This window comes from Excalfactoria chinensis, chromosome 3, assembly GCF_039878825.1.
Source record: "Excalfactoria chinensis isolate bCotChi1 chromosome 3, bCotChi1.hap2, whole genome shotgun sequence".
Classification (NCBI taxonomy): domain Eukaryota; kingdom Metazoa; phylum Chordata; class Aves; order Galliformes; family Phasianidae; genus Excalfactoria; species Excalfactoria chinensis.
The window spans coordinates 4,911,093-4,936,874 of record NC_092827.1 but is presented as its reverse complement, the minus strand read 5'-3'; the positions used below and the strand labels follow the sequence as shown (position 1 = coordinate 4,936,874).

Genomic DNA, 25,782 nt, shown 5'->3' with positions numbered 1-25,782 from the left:
GTGCCACTGCATCGCATCCCCCTTACCTGCGGGGTCATTTGCTGCTGCATGCCTGCCCTCATGTTGATGCCCACGGGGGAGTTGGCTGCAAACTGGTTGAGAATCGCCTGCCGGTTCTGATGGATCAGCTGCACAGAAGGGAGGAAAGTCAGGAAGGTTTTCCAGCAACAGATGCAGATGTTCCAGCAGTATTTTCCCTTAGTGTCCAGCCACCCTCCAGCTACTCAAAGCCTTTCCAATCTACTCGAAGCCCTTCCAATCTCCCCTCATTGCAGAACCGCTACTGCAGGGAGGACGCTGCATCCCTCCCACCCATGGATCCAGCTGTGGGGTGTGGGGACTTTTACCTGTTGCTGGCCCTGCAGCCGCTGCTGCAGCTGAAGTCGCAGCTGGTTGGGAGCCGTGGGGGGTCGGCTGAGCGCCTGCCGGGGCTGCATGGCCATGGTGGTGGGAAAGGCACCGCGCGGCGGCGGGACCTGCACCGGCATGGGACCGAAGGACGGCTTCTGCCGGACCATGCCGGGGAAGGCGGCAGGGAGGTTGGTGGTGGGAGATGCAGAGGAGTAAGGCTGGGGGTACATGCCGGGCTTCTGCTCCATCATCAGCGGAGGGGTGGCTTGCTGGGGCTGGAACCGCTCTGTTAGGGCTTCCAGCCCGCCGCCCTGAAAGGGAGAAGAGGGAGGGAAACCTTTATGCTGGAGCCCCAACTGCAGCCATCCCCATCCAGCACAGCTCAAGCCCACAGCTATCCCAAGTGGGGTTAACCATCATTCCTCAAGGCTCTGATAAAACTGGAGGGATGGGAGTGATTCCTGCTGGCTTGTTTTGGCGCAAGGACCCAAGAAAAAACATCCTTTGAGATGGGCTTGGGGTTCATCTGTGTCCAAAGCAGTGATGGATTGCGGTGTGCTCACTGCTCATGGAATTATGGAAACCAGGGAATCATGGAACCACAGAACCATAGAATCATGGAACCACAGAATAACAGAACTGTAGAACCACGGAACCATGGAACCATAGAAACATGTAATAGTGAGATCACAGAACCGCAGAATCATGGAGTCATGGAATTCTAGAATGGCTTGAGGTGGAAGAGACCTTAAAGCCCGTCCAATTCCAACCACGGCAGGAACCACGGCAGGGACATCTCCCACCAGACCAGGTTGCCCAAAGCCATCCATCTCGTTCTTGAGCACCTCCAGGGATGGGGTACCCACAGTTTCTATGGGCAGCTTATGCCAGGGTCTCACCAACCTCATCAGCATCATCTCTTTGGGCAGAGAATCACACTTGGAGGATCAGCATGAACATGGGACGTAGGCCTTCTCCCTCTTCCATAACTGAAGATGGAATATATATGGCTCAAGGACTGGGTTCCAGGTCATAAAACAGTAGCCTAAAACCAGACTTGAGGCTTTTCTCATCTTTTCTTCCCAAGATATCTACTTTCTACCCATCTCCTGATGAAACTGGGTGCAGATATCTGCAGCTCTTCCTCACCCCACATCCTCAGTAGTCGAGGAGAGGGTTGGAGAGGACTCGGGGAAAGTCAAGGAGGTCCATCCATATCCTGAGGTGACAAAGCATCCCCAGGGCAAGTATCTTGGCCTCTAGTGCAAAAATCTGAAGTCAGAGTAAACCCCTGAGCTCTCCTCAGGGATGGGAAGTCCTACCTGCTGGTAAAGCATCCTGGACAGGCTGCCCATGGAGGTGGTGGGATCACCATCCCTGGAGGTGTTCCACAACCATGGGATGCAGCACTGAGAAATGCGATCAGTGGGGATAGTGGGGTGGGGTTGGACTTGGGGGTCTGAGAAGTCTTTTCCAACCCGAATGATCCTATGATTCTGTGATTCATGGGCTTCCAGTTCTGTTCGTTGTTTTGGAAAAAGCACGTGAGCTCCGCAGGGCACGGAAAGAGAAACCACTCTATGAAAAAACCCGAGCAATGCAGCTCATCTTCCACGTCCTTTGCTCTCTGCCTAAATTCAGGCTTCCCCCTGGCCTTGCCCTGTTATTTAGGACAACCCGAATCTTTCAGATGCCTCTGCACGGGTGCCTGTAGCCGGGGCCATGGTGCTATCTGAATCAGATGGCAACGCCGGAGCAAAACTGTCTTTTTTCCCGTGGTTAAATTAGAGGAAAGAGGCAGCTGCAGTGTAAGCCAATCTCAACAGCGAGGGCTGCGGGCTCTCATACCAGCCAGGCCATTAGTTGTATTATTAGGCAGCACAATTAAGGCTCAGGAATCTCTGCCTGTGGGACTCCAGCTGGAAGGCTCCTCCACGCCCCAGCCCTGAGCGCGGCGGGGAAGCGGGCCGGGCTGCCAGCCCTCCCCACACCCCGACACATGAGCTGCCCTTTGAAGGGCTGACGTTTCTCATGGGGGATGGCGTTTTTAAGCTGAGAGTGGCCTATTGGATTTCATGGGGATGCTTTCCAACTCTTTTTTTTTTTCTTGGTGGAATGGCAGAGGATTAAATATCCCCTCCGAATCTGATGCGTGTTCCCACTCACATCTGGCCTCCCGTGACCAGATGTTGGAAATCCTCCTTCACGCTCATGTCAGAGCTCGGCATCTGCTGGAACTGGATGATCCTTAAGGTCTCTTCCAACCTCAGCTGTTCTATGACTGTTATGACCTGACCCTGGCCCCAACCTCTTCCAGGCCTCACTGAGCCTCTCTTACCTGCACCAGTTTGTCGATGCCGAGGGCTCGGTCCAGCTCGGCCAGCTCTGTCTCATCCTTGCCACTCAGGAAGGACACGAGCTGCTCCAGCAGCGCCTTCTCATCGTTGCGGCCCTCCGGGGTGGTGGGAGGACACAGGAGCTCATCCAGCTGCGAGGTGATGCAGGGGCTGTGGGGACAAAAGCCCAAGGAGACACGTGAAGGGCTGTCGAAGCAACAGTGGGGCTGAGCTATAGGAAATCCCACTCTGCGCTGTTGGCCTCCCACCCACGACCCCAGTGCCAGGATGAAATCCCACTGGGAATGGAGCCAACATTGGGCTTCAGTGGGGTGCTGGAGGACCACTTGGTGCTTTTGCTCTACAGGAGTTACAGACGGGGCAGTGGGAGGCAGAGCACAACATGCACGGGGAGAGGAGTGGGAGGTTGGGAAGGCACTGGGACAGCTGGAAAAGAAACAGCTGAAGGCAGAGGGAACCTTTTAGCTGCAAAAAGAAGATTTCTGACAAGCTCGCTCAATATTCTTTGGGAATAAGATTAATATGTAATGAGAGACATTCCAATGACGTGACTAATTGGAGTCAATCGGATTTGCCGGGTCTGACACAATGAAAGGAGCCATGGCACATCACGCTCGCAGAGAGACACAAAGGAGAGAACTGGAGCATGCCAGCAGTTCCCAAGCAGCAGACATGTTTATCCTTTTAGCTCCAGATGAGGACCAGATGTACAGTAAGGAACTGAAGCCAATGGGACTGAGAGTGCTGCAGCCAACACACGCAGTTTAATCCAGGGAAAGAAATACTCGGCGCTGGGATTTCTTACATTACAGAGCAGGGGCAGAGAGGGAAGCAGGGAGATGGAGGTGAAAAGCAGGGCTGGTTTCCTACAGCCCAGGTCCCTGCTACTGGCTGCTTTGTACTGAACCGTTTGGAAGGCTAAAGCCGAAGATCAGAGCTGGCTGCTCAAAGCCATCAATCCTGAAGAGAAAGTGGGGGACAAAGTTTTTCTCTGCATTAACAGGCAATGAGAGGATGAATGCAGGTTGGCAACGCCTCTTCGGCTCACAACAGGCCTCTGCATGGATGGTTTATAAGGAGACCGTGGGACAGTACAACCCAAAATAAACCTCCAGTGAGCACCATGTATGCTGCACCACATGCAGGTCAGCCCCATGCTGGAAGGTGGGAGGAATCTGGTGTCAAACATTGCTTGAAGTCCCATAAAACATCTCCCTGACATGGCCTCCAAAAGCTCCTGCCCAGCACAGATATCCTGGGCACCAAGTGCATCTCTGCTGGCACAACATAACAGTGCCGTGGTCATCAAGCTGGGCCCTGGGTGACATTCTTGATCTTGTGGGATTAGAGGAACATGTATGAGAGCCGCCTGCAGCATCCTGGATGTGGTTCAAGGTGCCTTGGACCTGGTCCGACGTGTCTCTACCATCAATGGCACAGAGCACTTGGGCTCAGGGCACAGGAGAGAGCATGTTGTAACTGTCCCACTTCATCAAGAATTGAAGATCCAGAGGGGTTGGAAACAAGGAGAGCTTGCAAAGAAGCTCCCTTGGCCAGGAGGGTCAGCTCACTGAGCAAGGCGGGAGCTCTGGTGATGGATACATACCTTGCAGCTGGAAAACCTTTACAACCCCTAAAGCAAAAGCTCTGTTGGTAACACAGTTAAGAGAGGAAATGCTCTGCAGCTGGAGCCCAACTGAAGGCACACAATGCAGAACAATCCATGCACGTTATCAGTGCAGAGCACAGCATGGCAGAAGCCCCGCTCTCCGCTGAAGCCCGGGTTGGGTTTTGCAGTTTATGGATGTGCCACTAGATGGAAATGCACAGATCCCAACCAAGCCTCTGACTTTAGACTTCCTCTCCAGCTTTACAGAGGAATCTGCTCACTTCAAATTCTCCGTTATTGATTTTCAAGGCTGTTGTACCAAAGCAGAGCCTAAAGACCTCTGCAAAGGCTGGCAAACCCCTTCCTTGTGCTGAAGCAAGCTCTGGGAGGGGATGCTGAGGAGCAAGTCTTATCTCCAACTCAGGAACTGCTTTTTGCTCCTGGAGACTCAAAGTGCTGCTTCAGAGACTGCCAAGGCAGCTCTCACCTATGGAGCTCCATCAGCCGTAGGGCTGCTCAAGTTATTGCAGGGCAGTGAGGTGGGAAGTGAGCTGGGCACCAGTAAGGCTGCCTGGCTCCGTGTTTGGAGTACAGTGCTGCTGAGTAAGGTAAGGTCATTTTCCCCTGATAAAGCAAGTGAAGCAGCATCGTAAGGAACATTTGTAGCTTAAAACCAAGATTGATTTTTAGAACTGCTCTGCCCTTTGCTGGATATGCCCCACGGATCTCACACTGACAACGAAACTGCGACGCCCACTGAGATGTAAAAGGGAAGCTGCTTCCTCGAAGCAGGGACTCGAGCTGATGTAAATGCTCCTCCTCATTTAAACAGCGACTGGTTTTATCTCCCAGCTTTTTCAAGCAATGAGAGGCTGAGTCTTTCCAGCCAAGATCCATGTGCAACAACAGAGCCCACTTCGGTAATTCTTTCATTGGGCTGAGTGAAGAGCTTTTAGAAATTAATCCAAACTTAGCTCCTACAAGAAGATGTTTGGCTCCTGCCTTGCTCAAATGCAATTCTTATACATTTGCTTTTCATGGCAGTTAAACAGAAGCTTATCTGTTAAGGATTTAATTAGCAACCCATGGATGGGTATCAGCAGCAAGGGCTGCAAAAGGATCTTCCCAGAGCTCATCATCTATCTAACAGGTACCTGGGCACGGGGAAGGACTCAGCCTCTGTCCACACTGTCAGTGCTGATGCCTTGGAGAGCTCCTGAATGAGGGAGCCCTGTGACCCCTGTATGGCATCAAGCAGAGAGCAGCACCAGCAGGGCTCCCTGCCCTCCTCACCTCCAGCCCCAAAATAACTGACCTCCAGGCTCCTGCTATAGCATTGCTATAGCATTTACAGCCAAGGAGTGATGCTGCATGCTGAGCTGCTGACTCCTTGGCTGCTCCACAGGGCAAGGACCTAAAGAGGACCTTTCAGTTGAAGCCAAGCAAATGGGGACAGCCAAGAGCTGCAGTGACATGAAGACACAAAACTGTCCCATGGCTCTCGAGATGCCACTGCTGACCCCAGAAAGAAAAATGTGGGACAATTCTAGCTGCACTATTGGTTAGTGAGGACTTTCAGTGTGGATATATGGAATTCATTGGGTCCGCACCAAGAATTGATGGTGCGTGCCCTGTTTACAGAGGCAGAAATTGCCAGAGCACCCCGAAGTCCTGCTGGGTGAGGTTGGGAAACCGCTCAGCCATCGTACTTACTCTTCAGGTTTACTCAGCGTGCCTCGGTTCATGGGTGCCATGCTGTTGTCTGTCCATGGGATCTGCTCGCCCATGCCCGGCTGCCCAAACTGGTGATCTGGCACCCCCATCTCCAGCTCTGACATCCCTGCAGGAAGAAGAGGGGTTGGGAGAGGAAATGTTAGCATGGCAAGGGGGGCTTAGGCACGCTGAGAGATGCTGGGAGTGGACTAAACCACAGCCAAGGTGCCATGGCCATGCTCAAGGCACGCTGCCATGGAGGCATTGCTGCTTTCTGCAGATAAATCCACTGTTAGAGGAAACATTCAAGAAGATTCAGAGCTCAGTCTCATTTCCAAACCCAAAGGATGAGCCTGGGCTTTGGGTGAACACCTGTGTGGCTGCTCCACCAGATCTACATGTCCTCCATATGAACCAATGCTATGAACCCGGTTCAGTTCCCCTTTCCTGAACACTTCCAGCAGGTTTCTCTAGTCAAGTCAGAGGGCTCGTTCTTGAAGGCCAGCTGTTAGCGCTGGAGATTTTAGTTGGAAAAATAGCACACACCCATTAGCATCTTCTGACTCTATTCTGGAGAAAAGTTAATTTGTGCAGGGAAAAGAGCCAATGCAATTAGATTAAGTTTAGCAGAACTTGGAGCCTGAGCCCAGGACAGGGAGATTTATGTGGATGGAGACTTTACATCATCCAACTCGAAATAGAACCACGGAGTCATAGAATCAATTAAGGCTGGAAAAGACCTCTAAGATCAGCCAGTCCAACCCCAGCGTGTCCTCACTGTACCCACTGACCACATCCCCAAGTGCCGCATCTCCACCATTCTTAACACCCCCAGAAGAGCAGAGAATGCCTTGGCTGAGTTGGCCGTGGAGCCCCATGCAGACGGACATGGGGGATAAGCCCACTTCTGGTCAGGTTGGGATTGCTGCTTCGGGATACGCCGTCCCATGGGTTTGCAGGGAAAATACTTACAAAGATGGTTACCAAGGATGCGAATCTTTATTCATTTTTTAACTTCGCTAAGCTCTGTTGTGATGATTTCCCCCCCCCCAATAAAATACAGCACTGCTGAGAACTGAGGTGCTACCAGCTGAGCTTCCAGCATCCCAGCAGAAATGGGGAGGGCAGAGGAACTGGAGGTGGGACCTGGTGTCTTGGTGGCATGTCCACAACAGGGAACTGCCCCATCTGGGGACAAACCCAGCAGTGCTTGCTGTCTTCCCTGTTGTTCCAAGGCATCCTCAGCTCCAAGCAATGACAGCTCCCGGATTGAGCCTATTTTTGTGGGTTTTGCACCGAAACACAAGAGCCCTAAGCTTGCTGTTGGATGGAAGCAGGGAGAGGTGTTCCTTTACTTCTTGAAATGTCTTGGAAAGAAAGAAAAAAAAGCCTTAAGGTTGCTTGGCAACAGGCAGATAAAAGCAGTGGCAGCAGTAGCTCCAGTGGGGCCGGCCCCGCGCAGCCGCAGTGCTGTGCTCCGAGCCTTCCCTGCTTGCCTGACAACAGTTCCCAGTTCTGTTTCTGCTGAAAACTGCAGTTTTTTCCCAAGCAAAGCATCAGCCTGCAGCTGCTCGTGGTCATGGAGGCGGATGTCACACTGCAGCTGCACAACAGCCTCGAGAGGAGGGAAGGTCGCGGGTGGGACCCTGCAGCTGGTGCAGGGCTGATGCTGGGCACTGCTTGGAATGGGGAAGAAAACTGTAGTGCTGAGCAGCTCAGCAGGCTGGGAACGTTGGGAAAAGAGGGGAATCTGTTGGGGGAGGAAAGCTCAGATCTCAGATGGGGGAATACAGAGCATGGGCATAAAGAACAAAGTGAAAATTCAGGCCAGTGTGCTCCCATATGTCTTGCACAGACATGGGGCCATCTGAGCAACAAAGGGAGATGCATCCACAAGCATGAATGCAGAATCACAGAAGCATTCAGGTTAGACAAGACCTCTCAGATCCCCACATCCAAACCCAGCCCACCCCCCCAGGCCCACAGCCCACATCCCTCAGTGCCACATCCCCATGGCTCTGGAGCACCTCCATGGACGGTGACCCCACCACCTCCCTGGGCAGCTGTGCCACTGCATCATCACCCTATAAGAGAAGAAATGTCTCCTAACACTCAGCCTGAACCTCCCCTAGTCCTACTCAAAGCCATCACCTCTCAAGACTTCCCCTTGGCCTTCCCCGTTTGTAACAGGGAGATCTGGCCCCAAAAACAGCCCCCCAGCGGAGAGCTTTCCACACACATCCCCTTTCTGCTCTCACAGCTGGCTGAGCAGAGCAGACGCCCATGGCAACACGTACCTGTATCAGGTGGGAAGGGGTTTGGTCCCGGCACAGCGCCCCTGCCCTGCTCGGCTGGCGCTCGGGGCCGTGGGCTGCTGCCATTGGTTGCGGGGAAAGCAACTGGCCTGAGCTGAGCTGGCTCCAGCGGGTCGCAGAACTCAAAAGGGGCCCGAGCCGCCTGCATGCCCTGCCCGCTGCTGATAGCTGGGTTTGAAAAACAAAGATAAACGCGTCTGTATAAAAATGCACATCTCTCCCCACGAGCTCATCCCCAACACCACCGGCGGATGCAGTGCCCCACCAGGAAGCTGACACTGGGTACTCTGGGGTAAAGGAGAAGGTTTGAACCTATAATATGTATATAAACAGGTTTTGTACGTTGCTAGAAGAGAGGACGAGGAGCGATTCCTTCACAGTGAATGGGGATTCCTCTCAGGGGAGCAGCAGTATTACGAGTGATGCTCCGCGATGCTGCCTGTGTGCACTCCAGCTACGTTCTGCTGGGCATTGCTGGCTTTAAATCAATTAAAACCACATGGGAAAACGATGCCGTTAAGCCTCGCGTCGTTACAACTCTCATTTGCATGGATTTTCACAAGTTGAGCTGCAGTTTGCCAGCAGGGAGCACGTAGCGAATGCTTCTGTTCATGCTCAAACCTTCTCTTCTGTATTTCTGCTGGGCAGTGATGCAGGGGATGGAATAAACCATAGCCGTGCACCAGGAGAAATGATACATGGGACAAAGCCCAATGGGGCCTGTCCTGGCTGCAGTGCTTATGCTGGAGCTGGCAGGGGACTGAAGGGGACCAGTGAGGGTGGCACAGGGCTGCTGATCAGGACAGGCACGTGGCACGGGCTTCAGGCAACAGCGCTGTAACTTGAGTGCATTCGTACAGCCAAGTTCATGCTCTGCTTGGTAAAAGCTGGCTGGCCCTGTTTGCATCTCACAACCCAGCATGGGAAGCCAAGGAGCCACAGTTGGGGCGCTCGACTTTCTCCCTTGCTTGTGGGCTCCTTCAGGAGAGAAACCTTCCTTTCTAGGGGTGAAACTGCTCACTTTGGAGAAAAAAAAGCAGTGCGTTTTCTTCTATGTTAACCCCTCCCTATCAGTTCAGACACTAAACCTGGGCGTGCTCAGTCCCAAAGTGACAGCAACGCTTCCAAACCTCTATTTCCAGAGGTCAAACTGCTCAACATGGAGAGAACCCAAATCCCCCCGAGCATCACCTGTGCTCCCACCCCCCGAGGACCCCACGTGGGGATGAACCCTGGGGATGACACCTACGGTTGAGGCCGGCGGGGGCTCTGGGGGCAGTGTTGGGCTGCAGGGGGGCTGCCAGCATTTCGGGTTTGACAGCCACGCTGCTCTCATTCCTCTCCGGCCCGCATAAGCCCGGCAGCTGAGCAGCTTTCTCCAGTGATGGCAGGAGCTGGTCCAGCTGCTCCAGTTCGGCAGCAAACTGAGGAAGGAAAGGAGAGCACAGGTGGGTGAGTTTGATTCCTTTGCGGTGATACAAAAGGGAGCTCGGTGGGAAAGGATCAGCCCCAGATCACAGAAATGGGCACCGATGATGCTTCATATCAAAAGCACTCCAGAGCTGGTGGTGGCGACGGGATGGAATTAAGCAACGCTGGGATCAACCCTGGACAATCTCAGATGAATGCACATAGAATTACTCATGTTAGAAGAGGCCTTTAGGATCCTCAAATCCAACCCCAACCCACCCTCCCCCCCATGCCCAATGCCCACGTTCCCTGCAGCCCATGTGCTGCAACAGCTCCACAAACACAGCCATATAAAACCAAGAGCGATTTAAAACACGAGATCATAGAATTGTAGAATCATAGAATGGCCTGGGTTGAAAAGGACCACAGTGACCATCTGGTTCCAACCCCCTGCTGTGTGCAGGGTTGCCAACCAGCAGCCCAGGCTGCCCAGAGCCACATCCAGCCTGGCCTTGAATGCCTGCAGGGATGGGGCATCCACAGCCTCCTGGAAGGCTTCAGGGTTACCGTTCTGCACGGGTCCAACTGAAAGGAGCCATCTCCAGATCTATCCAAGTGTGGCAAGGAAAACTGCAGAGGACAGCTCTGTCTGCTTGCATTACTTCTTACCTTCCCTCCCCCTTTCTGAATAGGGACAAAAAAACCTCCCAGTGTTCTCAAGCACCAAACAAAGGGATCACACAGGAGGAATGCTGTCGGATCCAGGGGGGGGCTGAGCCCACAAAGGCACCTCTGACATCCCCACCAGTGTCACATTTCTGTCCTGCCTTTGTGCAGGGCTCTGTCCCCATCCCTGCTGCCTGTACTGCAGGAATGAAGTGGGGCTGTTATCACACACCATAGGGTGGTTTTTTTGTTTCCAGTGGCATTTTGAGACTTAAATGATGTTTAGGCAACGCTGATGATGAGCAGCAGGCAGCATTTATAATGCAACATTCAGGACTGTGCTCTCCTGTGCATGTCTTCTATCTGACCCTAACCCAGAGCCCTGCAATGCAGGGTATCCTCACGCACTCGGGCATTACTGATGCCCTCAAGCAGAGTCATTATTGCTTCCCTTACGACAGATGAGATGAATGCAATTAACAGCAGCCCGTGGTGCCCTCCAAGTGACCACGCCTGCACCTCTCCACTCTCCACACAGAGCAGAGCTGCAGTCAGAGCTGAGCATCCCCAAGCATCCTCCTTTCCTGGAAGAGATCCTGGAGGAGCACGGGGCATTCGTTATTACCTCTTAGGAGCACTTGTGGTCCCATGCACGGGTTTGCCATTCTCCAGCTGTCTGGGGAGAGATACTTGGAAATCAAAAGCCATGGGCAAGGCTAAAAACATGAGCTTGCTTCCAACAGCAGAGCAGAGGGGCTCATCACCACAGCCAGGCTCCAAGATCTCCAAAGCTAAGCATCCCAAAACTGGAAGGCAGCCGGCTCCCTTCCGAGACAGGCACATCCTGACTTGGGTCCTCCCAAAGTAGAGTCAATTCATAGAGTCAGAGGATCATTCCAGTTGAAAAAGACCTCTGAGATCACCAAGCTCAACCCCATCCCATCCCACCATGCCAACGGATCACATCCCCCAGTGCCACGTCTCCATGTTCCATGAGCACCTCCAGGGCTGGTGACCCCAGCATCTCCATGGGCAGCCAACCCGACCCATTCCATGATTCTATGATCACAGCAAGAGATAACGAGTGAGATTCCCACTCTCCTGCAGGATCACTGACCACAACTCCCAGGAGAAATGAGCCCTTAACCCTATTAAGAGACTCACTGCGTGTTGCCATTGGAGGCTTTGGGAGCACTCCGTTATTCACACCGCACCTCTCAGCCCCATTTGACACAGTCAGTAAGCAGGCTATCAGCCCTGCTCTGAATGTCAGCCTCTCTGTTCTCTTTGCTTAAAAAGGATTAAGCAGCCTTATCCATGTTACCATCTCCCCTGGCTTTCAAAAATAAGAAATCTCTTCTATTCATAGCTGCGTGTAATGAATATTTATACACTCCAATCTCTATTGCGGAGATCTGTCACTGGATTATTCAATTTAATAATACTTTTAGGATAACTAAAAGGCCTGTATAATTGCTAATCTCAGCCAACAAGAGGGCAACAGATTGAGAATTCCCGGGGACACGAGTCCTGAATGTGCCCAGAGATGCAGAATTAAGAGCCCTTTCACTTGGCAAGGCTCACATCGTCCCCTGCCCATTCAGGCCTGCCACCTGCAGCAAGCAGCACCGCTCCTTTCCCATTCTTATGCGCCTCAGGAAAGCTTCCTCCTTCCTCTCTCAGCACTGCCTTGAAGTTACCAAAACATGGAAGCACCTGGAAGGTTGGGTAGGACCATTAAGATGGTCCTCAGTGCCTTTCTTATGGTGAGAGGCCCAATGCTGAACGCAGCACTGGAGGTGCAGCCCCACTAGAACTGAGTACAGGGGATGATCATCTGTATTCCGACCCAAAGCTGTAAGTCTTATCACAACTATCCAGCCTGTCCAGATCCCTCCGTGGGGCCTTCCCACCCCAACCTCCCCATCTGCAAACTTAACTGAGGGTGCACTCATCCATCACACCTGCTGGTGGAGCAAGAGGGGAAAACACCAAGAAAGCCGGCCTTTCTGATGGTGCTGACCCCAAAAGCAGAGCAGACTCACCTGGCCTTGTGACTCCAGCTTGACCTCCTCTGCGGCCGGCGGCTTGGCCAATGGCACTGGGGTGGTGTTGCACGGCTCCATCTGCTCCGTCTTCTCCACCTTCACCTTCACATCATCCAGGCTGAGGGCCGGGGCGGCGGCGAGCTCCTTCTCGTCCTTATCAAGCAGATAACGCAGGAGCTGGTGATCCTTGACATCCTTCTTTTTCATCGCATCCGACTCCAGCTTGATGTCCGGGGTACCCGGCAGCTGGCTCGGGGCTGTCGGGGTGGTGGCGGGGTTGGGGACGTTATCCTTTTTGTCATGCTCCATGGCCAAGGTGGTGATGTCAGAAGGGCTGCCCTCCTGAAGGAGTCTATGCAAAATCTTATGCCGCTCGGTCAGTGAGCTATGGGAGGAGGGACAGGTGCTGCTCGGCGGGTTGCCGGCACCCAGCGTGCCCGTAGTGCCTGCGCAGGCCAATGAATCCTTGCAGCTCGTGTCCGCGTCCGCGTGCCGAAGCTGCTGCTCAGCGGTGCTGGCCAGCAGCTGGACCAGCTTGTGGCTGGTGGCTTGGGAGCACTTGCTCTCCCCCTCCGTGAGCCTCTCGCCGGCATGCAGCACACCCGAGTCCAGCGGCTTGCCGTCACCTGCGCTGCCATCAGACTGGATCATCTCGCTCAGGATGGAGGCGATCTCCTTGCTGTCCTTGGACTCCGCTTTCATGGGCTGCATGCCGAGGCGGCCGGGTGAGCTCTGGGAGCCCAGCTGTCTCAGCACGGGGGGTGGTGTGGAGTAGCCCACCGGCGTGCTGGCCCCTTCGCTAAGCCCCTGCAAAGAGTTTATGGGGGCGGTGGGAAAGGACCTGGAGCCGGCGCCGCCACCACCGCTGCCACCCCCGCCGCTGTTTGCCATGCCCACGGGGGAGTGCATGGTGGGCATGGTGGGGGAGAAGGGATTGCTGGGTCCCCGGGGTCGGGGGACCAGTCCTGGGCTGACTCGGTGCCTAGGAGACATGAATTGAGGCGGGGTGATCCCTGGGCTGTTCATGGGGGAGCTATTGAGGTTTAAATTGTGGTTACTGTTCGGGGGACCGGCTTGTCCCTGGTTTAAGGCAACATTGGCTCCTATCTGGTTCCCAGGAGAACAGCCGAAGCTCGTTTGGCTGGTGCTGGAGTTGCTGCTGTGGAGGCCGGCACCGGGCTGCTGGTTGCCAGGGGTGGCCAGCATGCTGCCATTGGAGGGAGGGATGGAGGGTGGCAGGGCCATGCCTTGCCCGGGAGAGATGTTGGGGTTCAGAGAGGGGCTGACCCGTGGAAGGGCCATGGCTGAGTTAGTGTTCTCCTGGGGGGACAGCATGCCGTGATCCCTGCCGGAGACAAAAGGGAAAGCAAGAAACACGTGAGGCCTCACCCAAACCTTTGGTATTCCCCGAACAGCTCCTGCCACTCTTTTATTCTGCAGAGATCTGAAGCTTGAAGAACGGCAGCCTGCAAGCTCCAGCTCTGCTTCAGTAGTGTGGGAGGTGGGCAGCAGCTTCAACACCTCCCCAGAAAGGGGACATAACCTCCTCTGGGTGCTGTGCTCCCACCTGGCCAGAGGACCTCGCTTACAGACCATTCCCCCCCACTCCATCCTCCCCATGTTTCTCCGCACAGCTCAGGCCCACAGACTCACCTCACCCTGTTCTGCAAGTTCTCTGGAGCCTCTCCCTCCCCAAATATTTTGCCTAAGTTCTCTGGGCAAGGCAGAAATCTCAAGCACGTCTATAAAGCTTCATCTGAACGCGCCGTGCTCTTTGCCAAATGGCAGTCATCAATAAAAAGCAACAGAGCTGCTTTATGCTGGTGTTCAGACCTGGATCCCTCATGGTCTAGTACTGGTGGTCCTGCCTGTGGCGGAGGGGTTGGAGATTCATGATCTTTGAGGTCCCTACCAACCAGGGCCATTCTGTGATTCTGTGGCCACATCTCCAAACAACACCATGAGCCATGGTTGGAAAGGACTGGGTTTCTCCATTCCTGGATCACATGCAGGCATGTTACCAACCCGAGCACAGCTCTGCAGCAGCGGTACAGGAACATACCTGTCGATGATGTGGATGCCCATGATGAAGGGCTGCACTTCTGGGCTGGAGGGGTAGCAGAGCTTGCACTTGGTGTGGGCGCTGAGCACCGTCCCGTCACTCAGGGTGAATCGATAAGATGGGCTGAAGGCCGTGCCACGTGTCATCACTGATAGGGACAACCAAAAACAAAGGGATACCTTCAGCAACAACAGAAGAACCCCTCAGTGTAATGCCCAAATCTGGCCTGCGGAGATGTGCCTCAATTCTGTTATTTCCCAAAGGGTTCCCAAAGGGAAACCCCATACCTGGCCCAGCTCTGCTGCTCTGCAGCTGGAGGAGCTCTTCCAGCAATGCTCAGCCGCCTCACCTCACCCTCCAGCGCTCTGCAATTACTATTGCAGTGTTTGTTTTCCCAGAAAGCACTTATCCAGCAACAAGGGCTATGCATCAACTTGGTAGTGTAGCTACCGCTGCTCGGCACGAGAGGGAGAGAGCCGGTGAGAGGAGCTTGTTACCTTCTTGAAAGAGCTGCTTGGCGTAAGATGGCTCTCTGCCCTGAGGCTGGAAGAAAGCATAGATGCATTTCCGCACTAAATCTTCCCAACCCGTCCTGCCGGCAGCTCTCAGGGAGCTGGTGTCGATGGAGATGATTTTACCTGGGTGGAGAGAGGAGAGCCACGTCAGTCGGGCACGGAACGCGTGTCAGGAAAAGCAGGCAGCTGTGCAAAGAGGGTATTTACAGCAATGGAGGGGTAGCAGAGAGTCTGGATGTGCTCAAGAAGGATTCACAGGCTGCAGGGAAGCCCGTAGTGCTGATGAACTATCAGAAAGAAGGTGACCAAACTGCTTCAATAAAGAAGAAAGCAATATTCGGTTGAGAGCAACCCCAAATCTGGATGGTGACGACTGCTTCAATCCCACTGATCAGCAACCTCAGAACCCTCTGAAATCAAAAGGAGGGGAGAGTGGCTGCGTGTGGGCTATGTTTGATCAGTCCTGCACCCCCCTTTGAGAGCCACAAGTGCAGCTTTCCTTCTGCTGGCAGAAGAAAACACCAAAGCCAGCACTTGCAGCAGATCCCAGCCTTCAGCACCCTGCCCGAAGCCTTGGGAGAGTGCAAGGACTCGCTGTGATGGAAGAGATGGGATGCAAGGATGCTGCTGGCCAGGAGGAGCCCCAGCAGCCCCATCAGCATTGCATGGACATTACCTGTGGTGTCTTGCTTGGTCACGAAGGATTCGGAAGGGGTGACGGCTGCTGGTCGAGGTAACCTTCTTGCAATGCATATCAGACAGGACTGGAAATCTGCCAAAGCAGAAGGAGAAGGGACTAGGAGAATGAGAAAGTCACACGTTACAGCCTCCACTTGCAATTCAGAATGTTAATTAAAATAACTCCGAGGCGCTCGACGGCCACGTCCTGCCCTGGAAGTGTTTACCCCAAGCAGTCCTCTGGCCCTTCAGAGCACGGAGGCTCTCTGTAAACTATATGAAGTTTGCTGGGAGAGGTTTCCAGTGTTTGGAGAAATTAATTGTAAAGGCTTTTCGGATCTGGCAGTATTGTACAATAAAAGTCAGCGCTAAAAGCCAGCAACTGTCAGCTTCAGGCAAAGTATTTGGTCATAAAATACCATAATTTATTCCTTCCAGTCGTGATCTCCTGTGTAAACCGCAGTGGATTAATTCAGCTAATGTGCTGGAAAATAAGAGTTGGTACACAGAGATGAGAGCTACGGCATTTGCAGGGAAGCTCCTTCACTCTCCTGCTCTGAGACCTCACACCAGGAAAGCAGCAGCCCTGTTGCCACCAGGGTGACCCAGCCCCTCCATAATCCTGCAGGGATTTGCTCTAGCCAAAACCACGCCATCAGCACGGTGCTGAGCAGCTCCTGGGGCTGGGAATATTCCTGATGGCCAGGCATCTACTGCATGTGCTACCAATTAGAGTGCAATGACAGCCTGGGCTCACCCAACAATATCTTCCCTTTGCAGCCTGCTGGGAGAAGGTTGTGCAGCCAGCAAGCTTTGTCTGGTAATGATAGAATCGTAGTATCATTGAGGTTGGAGAAGACTTCTAAGATCATCAAGTCCAACCTCTCACCCATTACCACCATGCCCACTCATTGAATCATTAAGCCTTTATGGTTGGATAAGACCTCCAAGATCAAGCCCAACCGCTGACCCGTCACCACCATGCCCACCACAGTATGTCCCTAAATGTAATCATGGCGTCATGAAGGTTGGAAACAACCATTAAGATCATCAAATCCAACCATTCACCCAACTAAACCGTGTCCTTCTGTGCCACATCTGTGGCATTCTTTTCTCCTTCCTTCAGCAACAGTGGTTGCAAGCTGTGCCAAAAGCTGCTTCTGGAGAGTCACGGAAGCCTCTTCAAAAGTCATCTCGCCCATTTCTTGGTGAAAACCCTGGAGCATTTCAACTCATCCCCTTCTCCCCACCCTCTTCCCATTGCAGGGCTGGAGGTGAAGGCACTGCCCTACCTTCTCCTTCCTCCTTGAATGACTTGGGCTGGGAAACGGTGAAGCACTGCATCACCTCGTAGCGCTGCCGAGCCTCCTGGTTCTCAGTGCCGGGCTCATCAGGCGGTCGGATCAACATCCTGCAGCTGAACGTGTGGCTGTTGCGTCGGGTCGCTTCCTGAGGCCAAGGAACTCCATTCACTGGGGTGGGAGGGAGAAAGAAGGAGAGATGGTGTTACGAGTTGTGATATATTGCAAAGATGAAGCTCCATGGATCAGAGCTCTGATCTTCACTGCAGACCAGAAGCTTGTAAAAGGCTGGTCCTGCTGTGCCCACATTGCTGGGTGTTATTAAACCGTTGTGATCCTGAAACATGGCAGCACAGCAGCTCCCTGCACAACAAGCCTTGGCACAGGATATCCAGACAGAGATGTCAGTGGGCTCCCACCTAAACCACAGCCAAATTTTCCACCAAACACTGTTATCTTTGAATGAACTTGCCAAATAACAGAAAAAAAGCTCTGCTGAATTCAGGCTGACGGAGAAGCAATGCTGCAGCCTGGGATACTCTCTTAAGGGATGGCTGGTAAACCCGCCAAAGACTCTAAGCATATGTCAGCGATCCCAGATGGGCAGTAAAAGCACCTACGACCCACCCTGAGATCAGCATATCATCATCAAAGTCATCACACTGCTGTTAATGATGCCACTTCCATCTTACAGACAAGGAAACTGAGGCATGGGTGGCTGAGTCACTCCCAGCTCCTGGAAGGACCCCTGAATTTTGCCATTTTGCCTGAGGTGTCTGCAGGAAGTCAGCTTCCAGCTGGGCATCCCATAGAGCTGCATTTCCTCTTTGCTTCTCATTTCTTCCTTCTGATTTCTGGGGCTGACAGAAAGGGAAATCACCTCCACTCTGACCGCAGTGAGACCACCTGGTGCTGATCCAGCAGGCTGAGGACAAGGGGCTCCAGCCCAAGATAGGCTTCAGCATGATTCCACAGCGGTGCATCACACTGCAAGGAAAACCTTCCCCTGGCTCTCCTCAGAAGTGGTTTAACCACTGTGGCACATTTGAGGTCTCCCCAGGCACGTGTTGGAAGGCTGATGTTGCTAACCCTCTCCAACATCCCTATGGAGATCCATGTTCAACTCAAGTGATTTTGCCACTAGCAGACTGTGAAGCTCTCGCACAGCCTGCCCTGCCAGAGGAGCCGAGGGGTTTGTAACATCCAAGCAAAAGAAAACACACAGCTGCTCCCAGGTAACCGCAGGGAAGAGACAAAGCCTGAAGCTCCATAAGCTCAAACCGATGTGTGCTCATAGATACAGGTGGTTTAAGACATCATTGCACTTACCCAGAGGGAAGACAACTGTGAATTCCAAAAAAACAAACACACAAAAAAAGCCCTGTTTTTAAGTCAAGTTACTTGGAAAAGGCACGTTTTCTATTTGATAATAATGGTTATATCTTCAAAGGCATCAGTGGATGTGGTGTTATGGTTCAGTGATGCCTCACCCACGTTATCCACCCGGTGTTCAGCGGAGGAGCATCACCTCAGCACAACCCTGTGCCATGGGGCTGCATGAAGAGCGTGGTGAGAGAAGGTGCTGGCTGAGCCCCTCCATAGAGTTAAAGAATCACAGCATGGCCTGGGTTGGAAGGGACCTCAAGGATCATGAAGCTCCAACCCCCCATCACAGGCAGGGCCACCAACCTCCACACGGGCTGCCCAGGGCCCCATCCAAGCTGGCCTTGAACACCTCCATGGACGGGGCATCCAAAGCCTCTCTGTGCTACCCTTGCTGCAGGCAAAGCAGTCCTGGTGCTTTGCTGGCCAGCACCAGCCCAGAATCCTGAATCTTTGAGCTCGGGTTGTTTCTTGGGCTTTCAGTTCAGCACTGGCCAAAGAACTCTCTGAGCACATGAGGATTTTGTGACTCATTGCCCTGCTGCATAGCAGTGCTTTCTTTGGGTCTGCAAAAGGATGCCTGTGTTAAGTCAGTGAATAAAAGCTGCCCCTTCAATTGCCTCCAAAGCCATGCAAGTGCCTTTATCGTGTGGCATTTCCTCCCAGCTGCCCATTTGCCTGGTGTGGGGAACCACCGTAAGCTTACAACACGCAGGTGATGACCAGCAGCATCCAAGTGATGACTCCACTGATGCTGATGGAAGGCACTGAAACAGTAAGGCTGCGTATCACGTCTATGTAACAAAATACGATGGGCTCTTACAGCAGCTGGGGACAAAACCCCTTAAAACTGCCCCGTTACAGCCAAAGCTTTGCAGCTGGGGCTTTAATGGAGGCTGCCGAGGGTTCTGGCAGGGGGGCAGGCAGAGGCTCTTACTGAGAGTTAAATTACAGTGCCGTTGAGTAAGCACATTATTTTAAAAATGAGCTTAAATGCCGATGAAGCGATATGCATTTTGGCAAGCAAACAAGAGGTCGATAGGATCAGGCCGGATTCTTTACACTAACTCACAAACAAAGCCCAGCAAGTCCTTCCCCAGCTCCAACTCGAGCAGCTTCACGGAGCTGTGGCATCAAATGCAGAAGTTTTCTTAGCGGTGAAAGACAGATTACTTTCCGAGTGCCATCCATTAGCACTGCTATTTGTTCATAAATCCAATATTGATTCTTCACTGGTAGGATGTATTTCAGCACGTAGAAGTTTATGGCTCATTACCTGGGTAGGGTGTAGCTCTGAATTTCAGTGCACTTGAAACAGTATACAAACGCCAGGCAGCTTTGCTGATGTTGGCCAAGCTTTGGGGCCAACAGCTTTCTTACCTAGAGACTTGGGCAACAAGTTCTTGACGAACTCGGTGTGATCCCCCACGTGCAGGATGCTGTAGACACTGGTGTTCATGAGCTCCTCCTGGTTGTAGCCCAGGTAGCTGGTGACGTTCTCAGAGACAAAGACGATCCTCCCTTCGCGATTCACGACAAAGAAGAAGCCATCCAATGCCTGCAATGGGATAAAGGAGGTCAGCGTGGGGTCGGTGGGTCCTTGTGCTGGGACGGGGACAGGCCCAGTGCTGAGGACCCACACTGTGACCATGGGAAACCTCCACATGCCTCTTGCCCTTCATCCCATCATGTTAATTTTTGACCGTAGCTCTCAAACAGGAGATGAGAAGGACAGATTTCATGCATCTCCTCAGCAAATGGCAGCAGACAGCACAATACTATGGTTTTAAACTAGAAGAGAGGAGATTTAGATTGGGTGTTGGGAAGAAATTCTTTACTCAGAGGGCATGAGGCCCTGGCACTGCCCAGAGAAAACTGTGGGTGCCCCATCCCTGGAGGCACTGAAGGCCAGGCTGGATGGAACCCTGGGCAGCACAATCTAGTGGGGGGCATCCAGCCCACAGCACAGGGATAGAGATAGATGGGCTTGAAGGTCCCTTCCAACCCAAGCCCAAGCTATTCCAACCCAAGGCTGGAAAAGGCCTCCATGATCATCAAGTACCCACCGTCAACCCATCACCGCCATGCCCACTAAACCACGGCCCTCAGTGCCACATCTCGCCTTTTCTTGATTCCAAGATCACATAATCAATGTAACCTCACTTCATCCAACACAACGACCATCTTCCGTTAATTCTGTTTAGCTCTCCCTCTTCTCCCCATCAGCAACTGTTTTCCACCCACTTTCCAACATGCCCAAAGTTCCTGGACACGGGCATGGGCCACCTGAATGAAGCCGAGCAGCTGACCTAACAGCACAACTACAGCTGCACATACTTGATGGCACAAAGGAGTCAACACGAGGATCAGTGTTGTGGTTAGCCGAGGGGCACTAATGGTAACGAGGTATTTCATAACCGCCGCGGATCCTTTGCTGGAGATCAAATAACAGTACATTTGCTTAAACATGTTCTAAGGTCTGAGAGCTACACTGAGGACGTCTCTGCTTCTGAGTCCTGTGCCAGCAACATATAAACAAACCTTTTCAAAGGGCCAGAGCAGTCCGGAAGACTGATTTGGCAAGACACTGAAGTGAAGCATATGCCCGACTTGCTTAATTACAGTCCAAGAATTGCAGAGCTCCAACATCCTGCAGAATAACTTTGTGTGTGTGTGTGTGTGTGTGTGTGTGTGTGTGTGTGCATTTAGGTTGCAAGTGGCAAACTCAGTCCCTGCAATCGAGCAAATGAGGACAAGCGTGAACCAGACCCAATCACACAGCGTGCAGCCATTCTGCTCACTTCAACGAGGACGCAATGAAGGTTTTCAGCTTGCTGCCTTCTGCAGTGAGCTCGGAGCTGAGAAGCCCTTGAGAAGGCTGATGGCTGATTTACATTCTTGCAGGCATGCTGCATCAGCTGAAATTATATCATACGAGCAGGATTGGATTTCCACCTTCCTGCAGTTTAATTCCTACCTTTCCTAACACAACCAGCAAGCTCTCGTGCTGCACCACCCTGCAACCAGAGCATGAGGCTCCGTCCAGGCTGCACAGGGACATGGGACATGTCATCACATCCCAGATTCCAAAACTGGTCCTCACATCTCCAGCAAGAACGCTCACAGCATCCCGCCTGCACCAGGAGGGAGCTGCTCTGTGCTCCCCAAAAGTGAGGTTCTGCTCTGCAGTACTGAGTGCGAGAAACAGGAAGCCTTCAAGAAAAGAGAAAAAGAGGACAGAAAGAAGAATGGAATCTTTTGTCAAGATGGTTCTGGCAGATCCACGGCAATTTTCCTTATGCCCAGCTGCGGTGTATTGCTGAGACAACCAGCTTTTGCACTTGGGGAGCCCAAAAAAGAGCCAGGCTGGATGGCAAAGCCCCCTGTATCTCTCTCCAGCAGATGCTGCTTTTGGTGGCTCTGAGTCGACACCTAATGGGGATGTTACATTTGGTGGTGGCAGCACACAGCCCCAGCAAGGTGCCTGGGGTGGGCGCTGGGCATTAGGTCCCACCCACCAGCCCCAAATCAGGCAGTGCATTCACACCCTGCCTGAGTCCAGGGCATCCCAAAGCTGGGAGTTGTTTCAGGAATGCTTTTAGGCATCAGAGTCTGAGCGCTGCTCTGGGTTCAGCAAAACCACAAACTGCTTCTTGTGGTCAGTCTGAACAGCAAACAAACTGTGCAGCAGCCCCAGTGCAAGCAGGCTCCAAAATCCTGTAAGATCACCTGGGAGGTGGCAGAAACAACACTGACACCCCCAGCACAGTGCAAGGGCTCCACGTCTCAAAGTGTTTTATGGACACGTGTTGTTGCTGTCCTCCAAAGCCACGATGCCAGCTCTGCCTTCATCCCAAGTGAAGGCTGCAGCATCTAGTACTTGATCTAGTGGTTGGCAACCCTGTCTGTGGCAAAGGGGTTGGAACCTGGTGATCCTTGGGGCCCTTTCCAACCCAAACCACTCCATGACTCTACGATTCTACAGTTCTGGTCAAGGCAGAAGGCTCATTGCCAAAGGGTGGCTTTGGGGCTTCCACCTCCATCAGAGCTTCATGCACTTCTGTGGGAAGAGGCCAATTAGGAAATTATTCCTCAGCCGGTGTGGGTAATAACTGTAATCTAAATATGCATATTGAGCCAAACAATACACAGGAGATTATTTACAAAGCAGCATTTGCCAAACAGCCACACACCTCTGTATTCCTTCCTGCAGAAAGGATTGATTAACACCCAACACCAGCACGGCATATAATTTTTGGTCACAAACCAGCTTATTTAATTAATTTCCCTATCTATATAAGGAGCTTAGGTTTCTCAGTGCCATTTGTGACACTGATGCGCTCCTTTGCTCCCAGGCACCCGTTACCTCCACAACTCCGGGCTGCAGCAGGGAGCCAAGATGGGATGCTCTACCACAGGATGGAAGAAGTGGAGATGAAGGGCAAGAAGCACACCAGCCAAATGCCGAGCTGTTAACACCTCTCTGCAGAGTCACCTCCTGCTGTTTGATTAATTTGGACAGCTTAACTTGAGGGTTCAAAGAAGAGCAGAGTGCTATGGGCACAGATTGAGGAGATCCTGGAAAGCTCCTCCAAACCTCCATTACAGACAAATCTCAATCTTCATTACCGCCCAGACCACGATACTGGACTCTTCTGCAAGCCCCACAGTGAGCACCACATTGCTCTGAAGGCAGCTCAGTCATGTCCTGCATCCTATGCCAGAGTATGTTGACAGCTGCACTCCAGGTCTGTGAGCTGATGGTTGGAATATGGGTCCATGGGCAGATAGCTGGACTGTGGGTTGGCAGTTGGAGAACAGGTTGACAGTTGGACTATGGGTCTACAGGTCAATGGCTGGACTATGGGTTAACAGTCGGATTTTAGGTTGGGCTTGATCATCTTAGTGGTCTTTTCCAACTTTAATGATTCTATGATTCTATCTTAAGCTTGCTACAGGGGCTGCCACGTTGGCCCAGGGATGCTATGTGCAGCCTGCAGGCAGGGACACATCATCCTTGTGCTGTTCCATGCTGGGCAACACACAGAGAATCCCAAAGCTCCTGCAGCCAAAAGCTTGGAGGGATGTCTCCTTCCTGGTGTCTCCAGGGAAGGAGATCCGGTGACCCAAACTGGGTTTGGATGATGTAGCAAACACCAGTAGATGCAGGTATTCTGAAGTCCAGACTCCCTTGTTTTATCAAGAAATACTCCTCGTTTCACCTGCCAGTTATTCACTTGGCTTCCATCAGAAACCACAGAATACGGACAGTGCCATATCATAAATCATGCCACTGCAGTTACTTACTGCACCCACCTCCAGCAGAAGAGGTCCCAGCGACTCCTTCTCAATCACTCCCTGGCTGCTGGATGAGATGTCAGACTTCTGGACTTCATCATCAGCTGCTTTCTCTGTAGCAAAGGAAAAGGGATGTTACAGCCAAAGAACCGTAATTCTCCTACTGAAACGTAACCAATAATAAACAAAGCACTGACAGCTGGATTTCATATATCCTGCCACCCAGACAATGCGTGACGCTCATCAATAGATTTTTGTGTCATCTCTCAGCCCTGTGAAGGGGAAAAACTTGAAGAAAAAAACCCAAAACAATGTATTTTCTAATCCTGGTAAAATAAAGGCACTAATTAGATCACAATTTGCCACTGGCAGGAAGGAAAAACCATCCGAAGCAGAAAAGCTGGAGTGAGAGAAATCCAACATCAACATTTTGAAAAGGAAACGGTATATCCAGCTTAGTGCAGGCTGCAGTGTTTGATGGGGAGCGTTTCAGACAACACGTTAGTAAATCATGGGCAGGAGGGATTCCCAAAGGACAGAGGAAACCTGCAGCAGGAAAAGCCAGCATGGCCCAAGGTGCAGAGACAACAAGGTTTGGGTCTTGGGTGGTGCTGGCTGGAGGCAGGGGTTGGACTCAAGTGTTTCTCGGGGGCCCCTTCCAATTCATGTGACTCCATGGGATGTGGAGCGGGTGGTTTTAGCTCAGGAGCTCACGCAGCCATGAAGTGCAGCCATCCTTTCCCCAGCCATGTGCTCAATCCACTGATGGGGCTCCACAGGGTAAGGGGACTGTGCATGCTTTTAGCCTTCATGGGGCCATGGTGAGCGCACCGAAGGCACAACCCATGGGGTATCCATGGCTCCTGGTGGATGCCACCACCTTGCTGCTGCCACGTCCACTCAGAGCACCACTGCCAGATGTTCCACTTATCCCTTTCCTCCCCAGCTCGTCCCTAAGTGAGAGCTAAACTGCATTTAGTGTTTTGCAGCGCATCGGACTCGGCAGCAAAGTGTCTAACTCGATGTAATATTTACTGCAAGCAGCACATTTGTGCTGTGATTCATTTGCGCGTAGATCTAATCCCATTAACGAGTGGCAAGTTTTATTACTCAGCATCAAATCACATTTGCAAGCCTTCCAGATGTGTCACTTGACACACTTCATCCCCCACATCCTCCCGGGATATTCACCCCCATCAAACTCCCTCTGTGCGTTCTCCTCCCTGACTCTGCTCTTCAGCCCATGCATGGCACATAGCAGGGCTTGAAGGGCAGCAAGCTTCAAGGAGCATTTACTTTTCAGGTGGGACCAAGCCGTGCCATGAGCTTCCCTCAATCTCTGCCTCTGCTTTTGCTTTCACCCATGGGCTGCTGGAAAATAAATCAGCTGAAAAACACCGTGACTTCTCTGCCTGCACCCAGCATGAGAAAGGGGGATGTGAGAAGGAAGGGGACAGACTCCTCAGCAGGGTCTGGTGTGACAGAACAAGGGGAAGTGGTTTCAAACTAAGAGAGGGGAGACATAGATTGGACAACTGGCACAGGTCACCCAGAGAAGTGGTGGTTCCCCATCCCTGCAGACAGCCAAGGTCAGGCTGGATGGGCTCTGAGCACTGATGGAGCTGTGGGTGTCCCTGCTCAGTGCAGGGAGTGGGGCCAGATGGCCTTGAAGGGTCCGTTCCAACTGAAACCATTCTATGATTCTATGACCAACAAACTGGGCTGTGCCCCCATCCCGTGGTACCGGTGCAGGGATTCAGCCCCATCATGGCAGAGGCAGCAGCAATGCTCCGAGCAGAACTCATCGTCGCTTATTACCAAAGGGCGTGAGAAACGGCTTTTTTTCCTGCTCTTTATAAATTCATGTACTTAGAGGTAATGGACTAGCTTTCAGATCTAATCCTTTAATTGGGCTGTGGGATCCTCCTCCCACTTTAGCAAAATAGTTTCATATGCCATCACCAAGCCTATTACTGGGAGGATTAGCTGGAGCTGGCGGCATCTCTCGCGTGCATCTCCTTTGCCTCCTGCAGCCCGGCCGCTCGCTGGGCTGGGAGCAGCAGCAGCAGCCCCTGC

General features: G+C 52.5%; 1 protein-coding gene across 12 annotated transcripts in view; it reads right to left on the bottom strand.

The window, feature by feature from the left end:
- The window catches only part of NCOA1 (nuclear receptor coactivator 1), a 137,945-nt gene that overhangs the window by 6,011 nt on the left and 106,152 nt on the right, over nt 1-25,782 (bottom strand). For all 12 annotated transcript variants that reach the window (XM_072331335.1, XM_072331337.1, XM_072331338.1 and 9 more), the window contains 13 exons: nt 23,725-23,819; nt 19,789-19,966; nt 17,017-17,196; nt 15,723-15,818; nt 15,029-15,169; nt 14,532-14,679; nt 12,467-13,814; nt 9,595-9,769; nt 8,328-8,513; nt 6,031-6,157; nt 2,690-2,858; nt 348-662; nt 27-128 (listed from right to left, as the gene is read on the bottom strand). In XM_072331335.1, coding sequence (XP_072187436.1) covers nt 27-128; nt 348-662; nt 2,690-2,858; nt 6,031-6,157; nt 8,328-8,513; nt 9,595-9,769; nt 12,467-13,814; nt 14,532-14,679; nt 15,029-15,169; nt 15,723-15,818; nt 17,017-17,196; nt 19,789-19,966; nt 23,725-23,819 — 3,260 coding nt within the window. The remainder of the gene's footprint in view (nt 1-26; nt 129-347; nt 663-2,689; nt 2,859-6,030; nt 6,158-8,327; nt 8,514-9,594; nt 9,770-12,466; nt 13,815-14,531; nt 14,680-15,028; nt 15,170-15,722; nt 15,819-17,016; nt 17,197-19,788; nt 19,967-23,724; nt 23,820-25,782) is intronic.